The following is a 16,871-nucleotide window of genomic DNA, read 5'->3' as shown; positions in this document are numbered from 1 at the left end:
TGAAGTGATGCTTCTTCAGGGAAACGAAAGTAAAGCGCTCTAAAGTTTCCAGCGCGGGTTCTTTTTGTTTCCCGCTATCCGCCCAATCTGAATCTGGGCGCTGAGCAAGGGCGGGGCGCAGGAGCCACCTCGGCGGAAACCGCCCCAGGCCGCCAGGGTGGCGGGAGGGGACTGCGTGGGGCAGAGTGCCGGCCCGCCCGCCCGCCCGCGCCCTCCCGCCCAGCGGGGACTGCAGACCTCGAAGCCCGGACGGTCCGCGCGGGCTGGGCGGGGCGCGACACGCTGAGCGCGGTCTCTGTGTGTCCCGCAGGAGGGGAGCCCGCATCGCCGCGCCCGGGCGGCGGGCGATGACCACCTAGGAGGTTGGCGCGAGCGGCAGACTAGCCGGGCGCGGTGACACGCGGCCATGGAGCCGGACCTCGCGGCGTCTGCCGAGGAGCACGCACCCCCGGGACGGCGGCGGAGGCGTCCTCGAAGAAGGCGCTGGGAGGGCAGGACGCGCACGGTGCGCTCCAACCTGCTGCCGCCGCTGGGCACCGAGGACTCAGCGGCCGGAGTCCCCAAGGGGGAGCGTTTGCTGATCCGTGGCTGCACCCAGCACCTAGTCGACAACCGCCTCAAGACCACCAAGTATACGCTGCTGTCCTTCTTGCCCAAGAACCTCTTCGAGCAGTTCCACCGCCTGGCCAACGTGTACTTCGTCTTCATCGCTCTGCTCAACTTTGTACCAGCGGTGAACGCCTTCCAGCCGGGCCTGGCACTGGCTCCTGTTCTGTTCATACTGGCCGTCACAGCCATCAAGGACCTGTGGGAGGACTATAGCCGTCACCGTTCGGACCACAAAATCAACAACCTGGACTGCCTTGTTTACAGCAGGTGAGCCTCTTTTCTCCACGTGGGGTCGAGCGCCTCTGGGAAGTTGGTGCGGGGTGTGATGTGCACGAGGCCAGGGTGTCCCGAGGAGCAGCCCGGACCCTGTGAAGTCATTTAACCTTAAAGGTGCATTGGCGCCCTAGACGCAGAGGGCCACACGGGGTCCCCCGTCCCAAACTGACACTTACCCCTTAGCCTCTAAGCCAGAACAAACCCGTGGTTGGCATCTGGCAGCACCTGGGCAGCCTCACCCCCAACTGCTTCTACCTTATGCCAAGATGTGATCACCTGAAGTCCAGTCCTCAGTTTTTAGTCAGCCACCCTGGCGTTTAAACACACAGAGATATACAACTCCGGCTGAAATAAGAGCTGTCTTGGGATGAAAAGTTCTGATACACCTGGCATAGATCAGATTGAAGGTCCGGGGCACAAACAACAGTCTGTCCACTTATGTGAACTATGATTCGGCCACAGACTGAGTACCACTTGTTAGTCACTTGGCTATCTCTCCTTGCCCCTCCCACTCCCCTACCTCCTCTCTCCTTTTCCTTTCTTGTCTGTCTTCTCCTCTTTTCCCCAGTGTTTTTGAGATAGCTCTCTATGTAGCCTAGACAATTCCTGAGCTGGTAATGGTCTTCTTACCTCAGTGTTGGGCTTATAGTCTTGAGTGACCACACTGGCCAGTTTTCTTTCTTTAATGTAGTCCTGGCTGTCCTGGAACTCATTCTGTAGACCAGGCTGGCCTCTAACTCGGAGAGTCCCCTGCCTCTGCCTCCTGAGTGCTGGGCTTAAAGGCATGTGCTACCACCACCACCAGGCTCTGGCTGGTTTTCTTAATAAGAATTTTATTTCCAGATGGAAAGAGGCCTTGAGGGGCAGACTTTCAGGTTGGTGACAGGGAGTTACCTTCCAGTGGAAGTCTCCTACCTTTCTGTTCTCACACCCTAAGGCTAGAATGTCAGCCAGGGTTTCCTGGTGCACCGTCCCCCTTTATCCCCACTTGGACATCCACATAGAGGCAGGTCATCTTGGAGCTCTCTACCCAGTAACTGAGGAAAGTTATGGCGTAGCCTTTAAAGCTCAGTTCAGCATTTCTCTCTGGCTCACCTTGCTGGACATGGCCTTTGCTGGACACTGGTTGACGTTCTTCATGTCCAGCTTCCACCAGACCTGAAGGCACCTTAAGAAGCCCCTGCATTTCCCTTGCGAACTGTGCCCCACACACGTGGGTGATGCTGTTGAGTCCTGGGATAGCTTACAAGCCAGGAAATCTCTTTCTTTATACTTGAGTTTTGATTTTTGTTTTTGATAAGATTCTTGCTGTGTTGCCTAGGCCAACTTGAATCTTTTCACTTCCCCACGCAGTGTTGAAGTTCAAAGAAGCTCAGTCCCTTGCGGCTACTGCGGAGGGAGTGGTGCTGGGGCTCCAACAGGTTTCCCATCGTCCTATGCTTATGGTTTTCAAACTTCCTGTAAGAACCACTGGGGATACTTGTTAATGTATCAGATTCAAACGTGTTACACTCCACAGGTCTTGGAAAAGACCCAGAAATAAGTACGAAATAGCAAAAAAGTGATATAGCAAAAAAGTGATTTTAATTAATTAATTAATTAATTAATTTTTTAAGACAGGGTTTCTCTTTAGCTTTGGAGCTTGTCCTGGAACTCACTCTGTAGACCGGGCTGGCCTCACAGATTCCTGCCTGCCTCTGTCTCCCAGGTACTGGGATTAAAGTTGTGCGCCACCAGGCAAAAAAGGTGATTCTTATGTGATGGCCCATGTTTGAGTAACACCCCCTTGCTTGCCCTGAAAAGATGCTCATTGGACAGCCACCAGACATGGTGATGTGGATGGCAAGGGCTGTGGAATTTCCTGAGTCCTGCTCACCAGAAGCCTTAGCAGGGGAGTGAGAAATCTTTTATACAAAAGCCTGCAATGTCTCCAGCTCCTGTCGGTCATGTATCTGTCCTTGCACACTCTAGCTGGTCTCTGAGTCTGTGTACTCGGAGTTCCCATTTCCAACCAGCTGAACAGTCCAGTAGCTTCCTTTGAAGAAATGCGCAAGTTTTAGGAAATAATTTAATTTCAGTTGACAAAGTGCTGCCTGTTTGTGATTTGGCCCTTGATCGCAGCCCCGTCCAATGGTTGAAATCCGAGGCAGGAATCTGGCAACGCAAAACTATACCCACCTAAATTTAGGTTCCCAGTTTGTTGCTGAGTGTCCAGTACAGTCTCCAGAGAGGTCTATGATGTTCCCCATCCTCCCTACCTCTAAGCTAAATTCTTGAATGGTTTCCCTTGGAGAGAATAGCCCTGCCACCATGAAAGGCCCCAGGGGAGTTAGTGGGCTTGGGAAGATGATGGTTGTACAAGGGTCTCACCTCAGGTATCTCACCTCCCTCTCTGACCTCATCATCGTCCCAATGCAGAAGTTGGCATCATATTTTTTAATCAATTCCCAGCTGTGAGAAGGGCTCTTAACCTAATGCCCCACTTCTCTTCCTTGTTATGGGAGGGCAGGTTAAATTCTTCCTGTCCCAGAAGCCTGAGATTGGTGTTATCAGGCTCTTGAGGGTAAAAGGAGGTAGAAAGAAGCTGGGCTCCATCCCTGAGAGAAGCCCGAAGCTGAGCTCCTGGACCCTGGTTTTCAGAGTGAACTACCAGGAGATACCCCATAGAGAAGATAGATAAGAGCCTGGGGCTATCTTGTGACCAGAAGGGTGCAGGAAGAATTGGTGCTGCAGGTGAGGGATGGGGAATGAATTATAACACATCTGGGGTGAGGATGGACAGAAGCTTTGACCCATGGGTCACTGCACTGGGGGAGCCAGGAAGAACCTGTCAGGCCAGTCTGACTAGTACTCTTATGAGCGCAGCAAACTACAGGCCACCATGAAACGTGGAGGTCTGGCCTGTCTAGCGCCTATTCCAGGTGCCGTCACTTCAGTTACAGTGTGAAGGAGGTATTTATTCAATCAGAGTAGCTTTGTTTGTTTGAGGTGGGTGGTCTCTGCCTGGTGCCTAGGCTGGCCATGACTCCTGGGCTCAAGTATCCCCCTCTGCCTCAGTCACCAAGTAGCTGGGACTATAGTGGAGAGCCAGTATGTCGAGTTCAAAGCATGAGAGCCCATAGCAGGGACCCTGTCCTCAAAGGTGGATTGATGACATGAGGCTCTGTATATGTTTTTGTGTGTGTCTGCTCCCCAGTGACAGGCTTTTGAGTGCCTTCCTTGCTCTGAGGATCCTCGGTGGTACTTGTCATCCAGTTCAGTTCCGGAAACCGTGCATCTCTCTTCCTAGGCATCTTGCATGCATCTTCCTAGGCAAAGCATCCGAAGCAGCGGTCATCAGCTTCTGTTCTTGTTCTGAATGCATCCTATCCTCCAGTGGTTTGCAGACTCTATTTAGGAAGTTCTCCTGAGCCACACCAGTAGGCTGGAGAAATATCTGTCTCTAGGCCAGGGATTGATTGTCCTAAGCTGGCTAGCACCACTGCTAAGAGTGTGTTGTGATGTCAATCTACAGTAGGAAGTGTACTGACGTGGGATTCCCCTCTTTATGCTGTGATTATGTTTTATTACCATTGGTTCATAAAGAAGCTGCTTTGGCCTACGGCAGAGCAGAATATAGTAAGTGATATATAAGTGATTATATATGTGGTATATATATATAGTAACTGATATAAGTGATTATATATGTGGTATATATATAGTAACTGATAGAAGTGATTATATATGTGGTATATATATATATAGTAACTGATATAAGTGATTATATATGTGGTATATATATAGTAGCTGATAGAAGTGATTATATATGTGGTATATATATATAGTAACTGATATAAGTGATTATATATGTGGTATATATATAGTAACTGATATAAGTAATTATATATGTGGTATATATATATAGTAACTGATATAAGTGATTATATATGTGGTATATATATAGTAACTGATATAAGTGATTATATATGTGGTATATATATATATATATATAGTAACTGATATAAGTGACAATATAAGCTATTAGTGGTCATAGTCAATCTCTTTCTTAAAAAAGAACATGAATAAATAGAGGACTAATTTAAAGAACAGTATCTGGCCCAGGGTAATAAGGATGAAGGTCTCTTTTAGGCAGAGTTTCTCCAGAGCATCTAAATGGTCTTTTTTGCAGATGTATCTGGAATAAATGGAGCTGTTGTAGGGTGAGATCATTGGAAAATTTTGTCTGAGTGTAGGCTCAAGCTCAGTAAGTAAAATATTTAAAAGGCAGGGTGAAAACAAGGCATGAGGATATGAAGGAGGAAAGCGAGTCAGAGTGATAGGGATCCAGGGGAATTTTTTTCTAGTCTCTGTATCTCTAGGCCCTGTTTCAAGCCAGTTAGAATTTGTTGGCCTGGAAGGAGTATTGTTTGAGGATCCTTGGCAGCAGTCAGATCTAGTCCTTTTTGAATTTGGAGTGTTGAAGGCAACAGTCCAGGAGTCGAGCTGGTCCTGAAAGATGTTAAGCTGGTCTGAGTTGGTGATGCCAGGGAGGCGAATGCCAGGGATGGTGATGCCAGGGATGCAAAGGAGGCTTCAGTTTAGTCTCTTTAGTAACAGTGTCCATAGTGACAAGAAGAGGGATGAGTTGGATGGACCATGCCTCATCAGGCCCCTTTAGAGATCATCCAAATTGCTTTTAGGGGTTTGAGGGCTTCGATCTCTTGGGAACTACTTCAAGGCTAACCAATGGGCAACGAGGGGGGCAGCAGAAGAGGGTCCCCGCCCCTCAGGAAAAGACTTAACAGCTGTCATAGAGATAGAGCTTAAGTCAGGAGACAAGAACTGTCCTCATCATTGTGGGGGAATATTCAGAGACAAAGATACATGAGGAAAACATATACATCAAAATTGTCATGAGTTAAATTCAGTTCTACAACTGGCTGGGCCTACCTGCTTGTTTACATCAGACTTCTGCATAAGGAACGAGCACCTGGAAGCTTTGTCAAAGAAGTCAGATACATCCAAGGAATGAATCTGAGCAGGAAAAGTATCTAAGTGATATTCCTTGCTTTCACATTTGATGAACATCATGTATCTGCTTTAAATATTTACAAATATTAACAATGCCAGCTATTACTTAAAACGTTTTGATAAGCTAATTTTTAAAAAAAAATTGGGACTGTTACCTTAAATGACTATGTCTAATATCTGAAAACATGACAATACGTATGTTGCTAACGTCAAATTGTTATACCTGTAACCCAAGATTATATGGCAAATACATTTTATGTCTCTCAGGTCCCATACCAGTCGGGTGGTAGCTTAGGTACAAGGCTCCCCTGTTCACACAGCAGCCTCATGTGCTGGGCTTGGGAGGCATTGAGGGCAGAGAAATGCTGTTTGCCTCTCTGTAGTTTGAGCCATTTAGGATGGGGGATTCTGAAGTCCTTCATTGGAGAAGACAATTTAATTCTAAGTTGTATTCCCCCAAAAGAAATGATTTTCAATTTCCAGTGGAAAAACAAACTGATAGATAGATAGTTACTGCCTTTCTCGTCTCTTTGCTAGAACACTCTAGAACATCCCAATTTACTACCCAAGTCAGCAACTGCCATGTCAAGAGTCAGATTTATTTTACTTTTTCTAAAATTAACCCTACTAACAGAACCTTTAAAAAATCTCTACATTCCCATCCCATACTCTCAGCCAACAGATGAAAGATGAAAGTAGTCCGTCATATCAAATCAGTAATAAATAATTTATAGTCTAGACTGAATTAAGGAAGGCTAAAGCCAACTCTTTGTTCCTTTTGCCCATGGACAAATTCCTAGGTCCCACGTACTGACAGCAGTAAGCTTATTTCTTACTTTCATTCATTTAAAAAATAGACATAATTTGTAAAGCACAAGTAACAAAATTATGTGGGCTTTAACAAGTATTGGCTTTTGAAATTTTTTTTTTTAAGAAAACATCTAAAAGGATCACGGCCAAAGCCTGTGCACTCCTTGAATCATTTATTACTCTGTAGATAAAAGCAATTCTCAAAGACATTGCTTGAATATTCTGGATACGTTTCCCAAGTTGTGATTGTGATATCCAAGGGACTGGTATCCTCCTCTACTGGAGGAGCAAGGATGGCTACGGTGTAGTCATTGAGATTAGCTTCTGCTAAGAGGAAGAACCAAATGCCAGGGTCAAGGGCATTACAAGTGGAACTGTCACTCAGGTCCCATACCAGTCGAGTGGTAGCTTAGGTACAAGGCTCCCCTGTTCACACAGCAGCCTCATGTGCTGGACTTGGGAGGCATTGGAGGCAGAGAAATTGCTGTTTGCCTCTCTGTAGTTTGAGCCATTTAGGATGGGGAATTCTGAAGTCCTTTACTGGACAAGGGAATCCGTTCTCCTGTCATGTGATATGTGAGAAATAATTCATCTTTAGATAAGGGGGAGGTTGTTCCTGGTCTGGCCTACGCGGCTGGAGCTGGTCAGGCCTATGCAGCCGGAGGCAAAAGCAGTAGACTTCTGAGAGGTCTTATTTCCCTTGCATCTTTGTCCTGTAATGAGGCTATCAAGCAATGTACTCTGGTGGGATGGGGCTCCATCCAAGATAACTTGTGTTGCACCCAAGGGAACTGCTTGAACTTGGGGGTGTCCTGCCATGCAAGCGTATTGTAAATTTAACCCACTTACTCAAGCATTGATTTCTTTATAACCAATTTTTAAAAGGTGTCAGATTTTGAATTTTGAATATTGTTTTACCCTAAGGAACTGCAAATTGACATTAAACTTGTTTTGACTTACTTATTTCAGGCTTGACTTTGACCACATGTACAGAATAATATATGATCGGTGATAACAGAAGAATAAAAAAATTGAGAATAAAAATTAGTATCTCTCCCCAAGTTCATCTAGCTTCCCAGAGGTAGTTTCTTGCTGAAGGACTCTACACTTCCCAGATTCCCTTGTAGATTACAGAAGTCATATCTGGTCCCATATAAGGGGACAACTCTCGTCTTTCCCCTCATTGTGAATGAACATGGTCCTATCTAAGGTGGGACCAAACCTCTCTTTCTTTCTTTCTTACGTCCATCTCTCTACCGCTGCCTGTTTAAATCAGTCTAACACGCTGGAGACAGCGTTCTCATCCTTTCATCGGTGGGCACAGTAGGAGCCAGCCATGATAAGCTAGGCACCAGGTATTGATAGGCTAACCTTGGGCAGCCACGCCTGAAGTCGAGTGTATAGTAGATGGGCTGCCCCGCATGTGGAGCCCTGGTGCTTGGGCCCCACCTCTCCCTCATCTCCTACCTAATTTATCACATCCCTTCACCCTACCTGAGTTATCTTGTTTTTCCTGCTACGGGGGATTAAACCAAGTCTCACACATTCTAAGGGTTTGTTCGACAACTAAGATACGCTTGCGTTTGGCTTTGTCTTCGATCTACTGCATGGCGTATTGACAGTCCTTCGCCCTGACTCTTCTGGGCTCCAGTGTGGATCTGATGGGATGTCTTCCTATCATTAATTGGGAAAACAGTTTGGAATTCTATCTAGCTCTCTGTCTGTCTATCTGTCTGTCCGTCCTTCTGTCCATCCTTCCGTCCATCCACCCACCTACCCACCCTGGAATTACCCTCTTCCATTTCCTTTATTCTCTGTTGCTCCAGGGAGCCAGGACTACCTCTGACCTGTGCTTCCCCAAGCTTCATAATTTGTTGTTTCAGGAGAACTGAGACAGGGACGCTTTCTTTACCAAAACTTCCAAATGTTTTTGTTTTCTTCTATGATGCCCCACAGCGGGGCCCTCCTGCTCCTCTTCCCCCTTTGTGCCTCCCTTTTCCTTTCCTGGTGAGCCTGCCTCTTCCTCTCCAGAGCTTTGAACCCCTGGGCCACAGTCCCCACCTCCCATCCCCTGTTCTCGAGGATACCTGCCATAATTTACCTTTTAAAAGGGAGACAATAGGGTGTAGTTTGAGGGTTTTTGACTGGGAGGAAGTAGCTTTGTCTTAATGGGCTTCAGTAAAGCCCTGATTCTCTAGCCTTTCTTTTTATGGTAATTAACTCCTAAGGGGTGGCAAAACTGTTTACAACTCTAGTGTAACCAGGGAAATAGTGTTAGCAGGGAACCAAGGACCGCAGATCCAAAACCTCTGAAGTTACTGTCCTGTGGCCTGAGTTGCTTTGTCTGTGTTCCCACCTACCCATTCGGTTCTCGGAGACAGGGTCTCCCCGTGTGGTGCTGTGTGGTCTCACAAATGTAGTCCCCCTACCTCAGCTATGTAGCGCCATCCTCTTAGTTTTTGAAGCAGTTCTCAGTTATCAAGACATTTCATCTGTAAATGCTTTTTTTTTTTTTGGTTTTTTGAGACAGGGTTTCTCTGTGGCTTTGGAGCCTATCCTGGAACTAGCTCTGTAGACCAGGCTGGTCTCGAACTCACAGAGATCCGCCTGCCTCTGCCTCCCGAGTGATGCTTTTTTTTTAAGTTGCAATAAATGAAACTACAAATACTATTGTGTCAGTAAAATTGTTACTAAGTTCTTTCCGTTATTAAATTGCCCAGTCTGTGTTAGAATGTCCACAGGTCATACAAATGGTTTCATTTTTCCCTTTGCATGTTTGAATCTGATCCACATAAAATCTACTGATTGCAATTAGCTGGACAATTTTGAAGTCTCTTCCAGTATGTAGATTCCTCTTGTCTTTGGCCTCAGAGTTTCTTTTCAGCAGTTGGGCTATCTGTGGCTTGCACACCGCTGCTGACTCCTGCTGTTTTCTTAGCAAGTTGCTACCGAAACAGTTATTATGAAGTGGCAGGGTTGTTCTGGACAGTTCCGTAGAGCTGCATCAGGCCCAGGCTTACACTCGCTCAGGCCTGAGCATAACCACAATCATAGGTGCTGTCCGCACTTCCTTTAGAGATGAGTGTCATTTCCTTTCTGCTGTGTGACAGGGCAAGGCTCAGGTCCATCCTGCACCTCCTGAGTTGCTGGAGGGTGGCAATGGTGGTGATGTCATTCTTGCTTCCTGGGAGTGCTGACTTTAACTGTGCAGCTCAAATAGAAAGAGAGAGAGAGAGAGAGAAGAGAGAGAGAGAGAGAGAGAGAGAAGAGAGAGAGAGAGAGAGAGAGAGAGAGAGGAGGCTTGGTGTTGTGTCTCTGTTCTCTCCCAATGAGCAAAAATTTGTTTGCTAAAGTTTATTAACTTTACATTGAAATAATTTTAGATTCACAGGAAAGTTATAAAAAAAGTGCAGAGTTCTTGTATACCCTCCTATTACTCCTCCCCCTTCCCCTACCTCCCTGTGTGGTGCTGAGTATTGAACCCAGGGCTTACTCTACCACTGAGCTTCTTCCTCAGGCCCCTTGGTCAACTTGTCCACTTTGAGCTAATGCTAACATCTCCCCATTTCTCTGGCTTCACTGCAAAGGCCGAAGTGGAAGCTAACATCTGTACAAAGCTATGTGTTTGTATTTTTTCTTCCTGGTGTTGGGTGCTCCTCCAGAAAGCTTTCTTTTCAGCTTCAAAAACATTAATAAGCTATATATTTTTTTTGCATCTCAAACATCCTATGGATGCATTTGTCATGTCACGGCCACCCTCGTCCTGCAAGGATGACGCGACCACCTGAGCTCTTCTCACTGCAGTTTATTTCAGGACTTCTATCACTTTTCTCTCTCTCTTCCCCTCTCTCCTTCCTTGACCTCTTTCTCCTTCTCTTTCTCTTTCTTCTCTCTTCTCGGGCAAACCTCTCTCTCTTCCTCTCTCTTTTTCCTCTCTCTCTTTCTCTCTCCCTGGCAAACCTCTCCCAGCCCTTAAGTAGGCATGGGCTGCCAATCCCAGATTGCCAGGTGGGCACTGCCCATAGGTTCACGCATATGCAGGCAGCTGATAATCATTGCGTGATCATAGCATAGGTCCGACTTTAGCCATAGGAGTTGATTATACATCTCCATCAGGTGTGACACCACGCAGCTCGCTACATGCATTCAGGTGTTTGGGTCACTCATCCTATGCTGTGCCACGCTGCTAACTTGTGCTATTGGCAGCGCTTGATTTGTTGCGTTCCCTGTGCTTTTTTACATCACATCTACAGATCGCTGTACTTCTTCATTCCAAACGTCTCTTACATTTCTTGTTTCGTGAGCTTGGCCAGAAGTCCGGGACAATGTTGTATAAGAAATGGCAGAAACTGGTGTCTTATTTGTGATCCTCCAGGAAATATTGTGCTTCACCATTAAGTATGGTGTGTGTGTGTCGATTGCCTTGGCGGGCTACTTAGTCTAGGGTTAGTAGCCCGCCTGGCAGTTCAGTTATTCCAGGGTCACGGAGAGGCACTACCTGGAAGATATGGGCTAGGAGACAGGAAGAAGGCCATGCAAAGTTTGTCAGAGCCTCCGTTTATTAGGGACGAGATACAACTTTTTATAGGGTAAGGAGTTGGGGGATGGGCACAGGGTTCTGGGCTCTTGCCGCGTGGTTCACGTTGGTCACATGGTCCTCGTTGGTCACGTAGGCAGGAGGTTATCTTCAGTCAAGTCACTGTAGGCCAAGAAGTCACGAGTCGACACACCTAGATCTTTAGATAGTTTGGAATGCGGGGTGGGTTCCGCTAACAGATAGCTCTCATTAACAGCCAATTTGGGTGTGGGGTAGGCTCTGTCAATAGAACCATTCTTAACACAATTAGGGGTGTGGGGTTCTCTGCAGACTCCCCAGGGTGATGGTTCCTGTAATGATTTTAGGAGGAAAATTGGCTCCTGACATGTGTGTGTGTGTGAGAGTATTTTGCTGGGTACCAGATTTGACCTTGCATGTGTTAGGCAGGTGCTATATCAGAGTTAGACCTCTAGCTCTGTTTTTATACATTCTATACATGTATAAAAATAAACATAAACATGCACAAACACACACCCACTCAGAGGATTAAGCTTAAGGCCTTTTGCACACTAAGTGTGTGCTTCACTATTGAGCTCCACTTCCAGGCTGCAAAATCCTTTTTTGACATTCATAGGTGGAACATGAAGGAACTTCTGCAACATGGTAAATAGTATGTGTAAAACCTCTCTCTCTCTCTCTCTCTCTCTCTCTCTCTCTCTCTCTCTCTCTCTCTCACACACACACACACACACACACACACACACATACTTATACATACACATTTACACACACACACAAACATAGCTTTGGAGTGGGAGTGGTGGATGTGGGATTTTTCTGTATCTGTTGAGAAGATCATGCAGGCTTGTCATTGAATCAGTGTGATTTTCAAGTCAAATTGCAAAATTATTTGCCTACAAATGACCATGTACATTAATACATTAATCCACTATTCTCCAAGAGCCCAACCTGTGTAACACAGTTAGACAGCCCAATGCTCTGCCCATCTGCGTTAAGAAAAGTTCATTTCATGAAGTCCATGAAGAAAGATCCCCGTCACTTAACACCACACTCTTGCCCTGGTCCATGGCCTCAAGTTCTGAGGCTTGGTGGGCTGCCTGGAATTTTTGAGCTGAGGGTGCATCTGAATCTTCCAGCTGACTCTGCTTTTGCCTAGTGTGCATTTCACGGTGTGAGTCTCTTTGAGAATTCACACTTTGGCAATGTAGAAAGAAGACTCCCGTGCACTGTCTTTATCCACAGGGACAAGGCTCTTATGTCTCAGTTTTCTTCAGCATGACACGTCAGGAATGAAAAAGCCATCTTGATCCATCCAGAACTACAACATTTGATGGTTTTGCTTGCAGGTCTGGGCACAGCGGCTTCCACCTCTCATTGTCCAGACACACACTAGAGTCTCTATGTATATCTTAGCAGCAACCAAAAGAGACTATGGGTGTACTGGTACCTCCGCTCCAGCCCTGCTTTTCTGCCTGGTGGCCTTTCCAACCCTGACATCCTAGGGAGATGTCACCTCCCTCAGTCCTTGGGCTTTTCCCTCAGCACATGGGGAATTTTAAAGCTGCTAATTCAGTTTTTCTCAGATCAGTCATATTTTGTATTTTTTTTTGAGTTTCTTGAGGTAGTTCACGCGAAGTCGTCTAGAGGTGTGTTCGTTGCGTCCAACTTACTGTGCAGAGTTCTTTATATTTCTTTTTTCATTAGTTTGATAATGATGTATCTTCTCTTACTAGTTTTAAGTTTTGTTTCTGCAAAAAAATCATAGATTGTAAAGTAGTGGTTTCATATGTTTTCTAGACAGATACAATTATATACTTTGTTCTTATTTGTTCCCGGCCTCATGTGCTCTCTCCTGTCCTTTTGCTGGTCTCTCTCCATTCCCCAATAGCCCCTGCTCTCACACTGTGTATATTCCATAACTGCTTGTTCCCCATCACCATCCCCTGCAGATCCCTCCTTTCCAGGGTTCCAGTTCCATTCTCCTTTACAGATAAATATTACAAACGACATTTTCTTTATCCATTCATATATTAGTGAGCATCTGGGCTCCCATTTTTTTTTATTTTTTTAATAGAGCAGCAATACACATGGACGCGCAGGTCTCTGTTTGCTGACTTAGGATCCTTTGGATATATACCTAAGAGCGGGTGGTTGCATCATGCAGGAGCTCTATTTTCAGCCCTGGGTGGGACCAGCATGCTGGTGTCCAGAGTGGCTGCGCAGCTAACATCCCCCAGCGTAGCAGCAGCATTTGATGTCACTTGCTAATGACAGCCATTCTGACCACGGTGAGATGGACTTCAATTTGTGTCTCCCTGGTTACTAAAGACATGGAGTGCTTTTGAAATAATTCTTGATTATTTGTATTTCCTTCTCCGCAAAATGACTATTCTGTTCGTTAGTACTTTAATGACTAGAGGATCGGGGAGATGACAGGTTATGAGTACTTAATTTTTTTGAATTCTTTATAGATTCTTAGTATGTATTAGTCTCTTACTGTCTGCTGTGAGAAAACACCTTAATAAAAGCAGCTTAAGAGAATTTTTTTTCTTGACTTGAGCAATAAGGGGCTGTCGTGGTGGGGTAGAGGCATGGCAGCAAGGCGAAGGCATGGTGGCCGGAACTGAGGACTGGGAGATGCCATCTTGCACTGTAAGAATGACGCGAAGATAGCCAACTAGAAGTGGGGTGGACTATCGACTCTCAAAGTCCACCTCTTGCGATGTACTTTCTCCCAGGATGGGTTTTGGGTTTATTTTATTGAATGAGATTTTCATCCAAGCATTTAATGTGTTTAAATCAAATCCATCCCCATGTCCTCTCTTCCTACCCCTCCCCTGTTCCCTACCGTTACCCTCGCTGGATCCTCTTCTTTCTCCCAGCATTTTATTTAGTTGTCTCCGCCTAGCTCTGTTCCCCTATAGCTCTGCAACAGGCCCAAAGCAGTTTCTTTGTTAACCAGTGGTATTCACATCATACAGAGGGGGATCCCACATCACCCAGGAGACATTTCCCTGAAGGAAACTGATTCTGCCTCTCCTCCCTTGCCGGCAGCTCCTTGTCTAAGGGTGTGACTCCTGGCCTCCATCCATGCTGGGATCTTGTCTGTCTTAATTGTGGATGTGTGTTGCCACGGCCATTGTCACTTAGTATGCACAATTGCCCTGTGATGGCTGGGAAACAGTTTTTCCTCATAGTCATCCCCTCCCGCTCAGCGAGATGACGACTAAGCCTTGACAGAAGGAGCAAGGGATACATGCGTCTCATTTACTGCTGACCACTCTGCAATCTCTTTCTTTCTGTGTCTTGACCATTTGGCGCTTCTGTGTGAATCGCCATCTACTGTGAAAAGCAGCTTCTCCAAAGACTGTTGAGAGACACACTAATAGATTGGTGTAGCGAGCCAATAGCAGTCTGCTTAGTCCCATGTCTGTCTTTACCAGAGTGATAGCAGTGGGTTCTTTCTTAAGCTCTGTGATATGCCTGGCCTCAGATTCCTGGCCCCATTAGTAGTGGCAGGCATATGTTATACCTTGTGGAATGGACCTTAAATCCAGCCATAAAGTTGTTGGTCAGTCTCTTAATATTTATGCTGCAGCTGCGGCAGCGAGCGTGGGATGCCCGGCTGGTCATCATTTCACTTACAGATAGGTAAGTGAGCTTGACCACTCCTAACACCGTGAGAGCTAGCCAGGAGGTGTGACGTTTCCAGTTCAGTACCAGCCTGCTTTCTCCACATGCTATGGCTTGAAGGTGTGGGATTTTGCTAGTAGAGTCTTACCATCAAGTTCTCCAGGGTGATCAAGATCAGCAGCACTAGCCTGTAGTTTAGGGGAGCAGTCTGTTGGATCCCACTGACCAACGACTCCAAAAGAAAAACAGCTCATTCCTGGCATTCGTCTTTTTATTTGCTAGTCCACGGTGTCTCAGAGAGTCCCCCACCCTCCAACTTCATTTAAACCCCTTTTAAACGTATGTTTCTCTCTCTCTCTTTTTTTCTCTCTCCCTCCCTCCTCTGTAAATATATATTAGGAAGCTTCTTATAGTAATAGGTTTCCCAAAAGAGTTCAGTGTTACTTCTCTGGCCTCATCTTCCTCTACCCTGCCCTCCAGGCCTCCTTCCTACTCAATCCCCCTCTGTTATTTCCCGTGGCCACGCCAGCTATCTTCAATCAACCCTCTCTAAAAGCGGCCTACCTGCAGGTGGATCCGTGAGTTAAACCCAGGGCTTTGTATATGGTAGGCAAGTGCCCAGCTACCTCGCTACACGCCTTCCCCACCCTGTAGATATTCTTGTAACGGATATTCGTGAGTTGATAGAAAACATCAGAGTTCTTTTGGTATCACCTCCAATCCTTTCCTATGATCCTTGTTTCAGGCTCATTCTTACATATTTCCTACTTCATGACTCGATAAATAGATGTCCCTGTTATTTCTAATGCAGTTCTTCTGTGGCTGAAGCTCCCGTGGCCTAACTTGATCCCGTCATTCATTATGGTGACCATCACAGAAGAGAGTCTGTCTTTCCTTCTGAGTCAGGTGTCCTAGAGGGGCAACCCTCTCTGGCGTGTGGCCAGTATTTAACTATCGCAGTGACTTCCATAGTTCCTGGAACTTGATGCTCATTGGCCGTGACTGCTGAGTGTGGATATTCTTGTTCTTCTTGTGACGGTGCCCTCCCCGAGACCATTCAGGCAGATGTTGGAAAGCATTTTTAGAAGAGTATTCTGGAGACAAGGCTTATTACCCACACATCTGGATTCTCCGGCTAAGGGGAGGTTTAGATGGTGGGAGCTGCAGGTTCTTGCCCTTCACAGTTTATTGGCCAGCTTCTTGCTGCTGAGTTCTGGGAACAGGGGAGCTGAGAAGGCTTATTTGTCTGTTTGTCTAAGACCTCCCTGCTATATATAGCAGAGTGAAATAAATTACAGGAAAAAATGCAGATGCTATTTTTGTTTCCACATTTTTAGAACGCCCTTAGCCTTCAGTGTGAACTTGTTCTGCATCTTGCTGAAGTACAGTTCGTATATGTTGCCCTGTGCACACCCTCTGGCCATTCTTCCCCTGAAGATAGCAGGTGTCGGAATACTTTGCAGGCCGAATTGGTTTCTCATGGTAATGAGGAGGTATTTTAGGTATTTTGCTTACATTAAGTTGGCCGGTGATAATTAGAATCTCTATGAAGCAGAGGCCTTGCCACAGGTAGGTGCTGGGTAACTGCTGCTTAATACAGTCACTCTCCTCGTATGAACCTGGGAGCATTACAGCCTGATAATCTCAGTGCAGATAGAAGCCCTTCCGTGCACTGCGAGGAATAAGGGCTAGAACATGAGAAGGGGAGAGAAGATCACCTGACAGGCAGGTGGATGTTTGAAGAGGTCCGTGTATCTCTTCCTAGCCATACAGGAATTTCCTTACTACGAAGACCTTTATGTCACAGCGTGTCCAGTCTTCAGCTCTGCAACATGATCTAGATGTTCTTCTAGCTGTTCATTTAGATGATCAAGATATCTAATGAGAGCGAAGACCAAGCTCTCATTAGCTTCTCTAGTTTTATCATGAGTATAATACAGAGCGTGGATAGCGCGTGGTGCCAGGATGACCTGGG

General features: G+C 46.2%; 1 protein-coding gene across 1 annotated transcript in view; it reads left to right on the top strand.

Annotated features, from left to right (window-relative positions):
- Nucleotides 1-274: 274 nt before the first annotated feature.
- Nucleotides 275-16,871, top strand: part of Atp10a (ATPase phospholipid transporting 10A (putative)) — a 156,652-nt gene continuing 140,055 nt past the window's right edge. Inside the window, exon 1 of the mRNA XM_075952674.1 lies at nucleotides 275-876. Within this exon, the coding sequence (XP_075808789.1) occupies nucleotides 407-876 (470 nt within the window). The 5' untranslated portion in view covers nucleotides 275-406. The remainder of the gene's footprint in view (nucleotides 877-16,871) is intronic.

Source organism: Microtus pennsylvanicus, chromosome 18 (genome assembly GCF_037038515.1).
Source record: "Microtus pennsylvanicus isolate mMicPen1 chromosome 18, mMicPen1.hap1, whole genome shotgun sequence".
Taxonomy (NCBI): Eukaryota; Metazoa; Chordata; class Mammalia; order Rodentia; family Cricetidae; genus Microtus; species Microtus pennsylvanicus.
The sequence above is the reverse complement of the archived record's forward strand: the minus strand, read 5'-3'. Positions and strand labels throughout refer to the sequence as shown.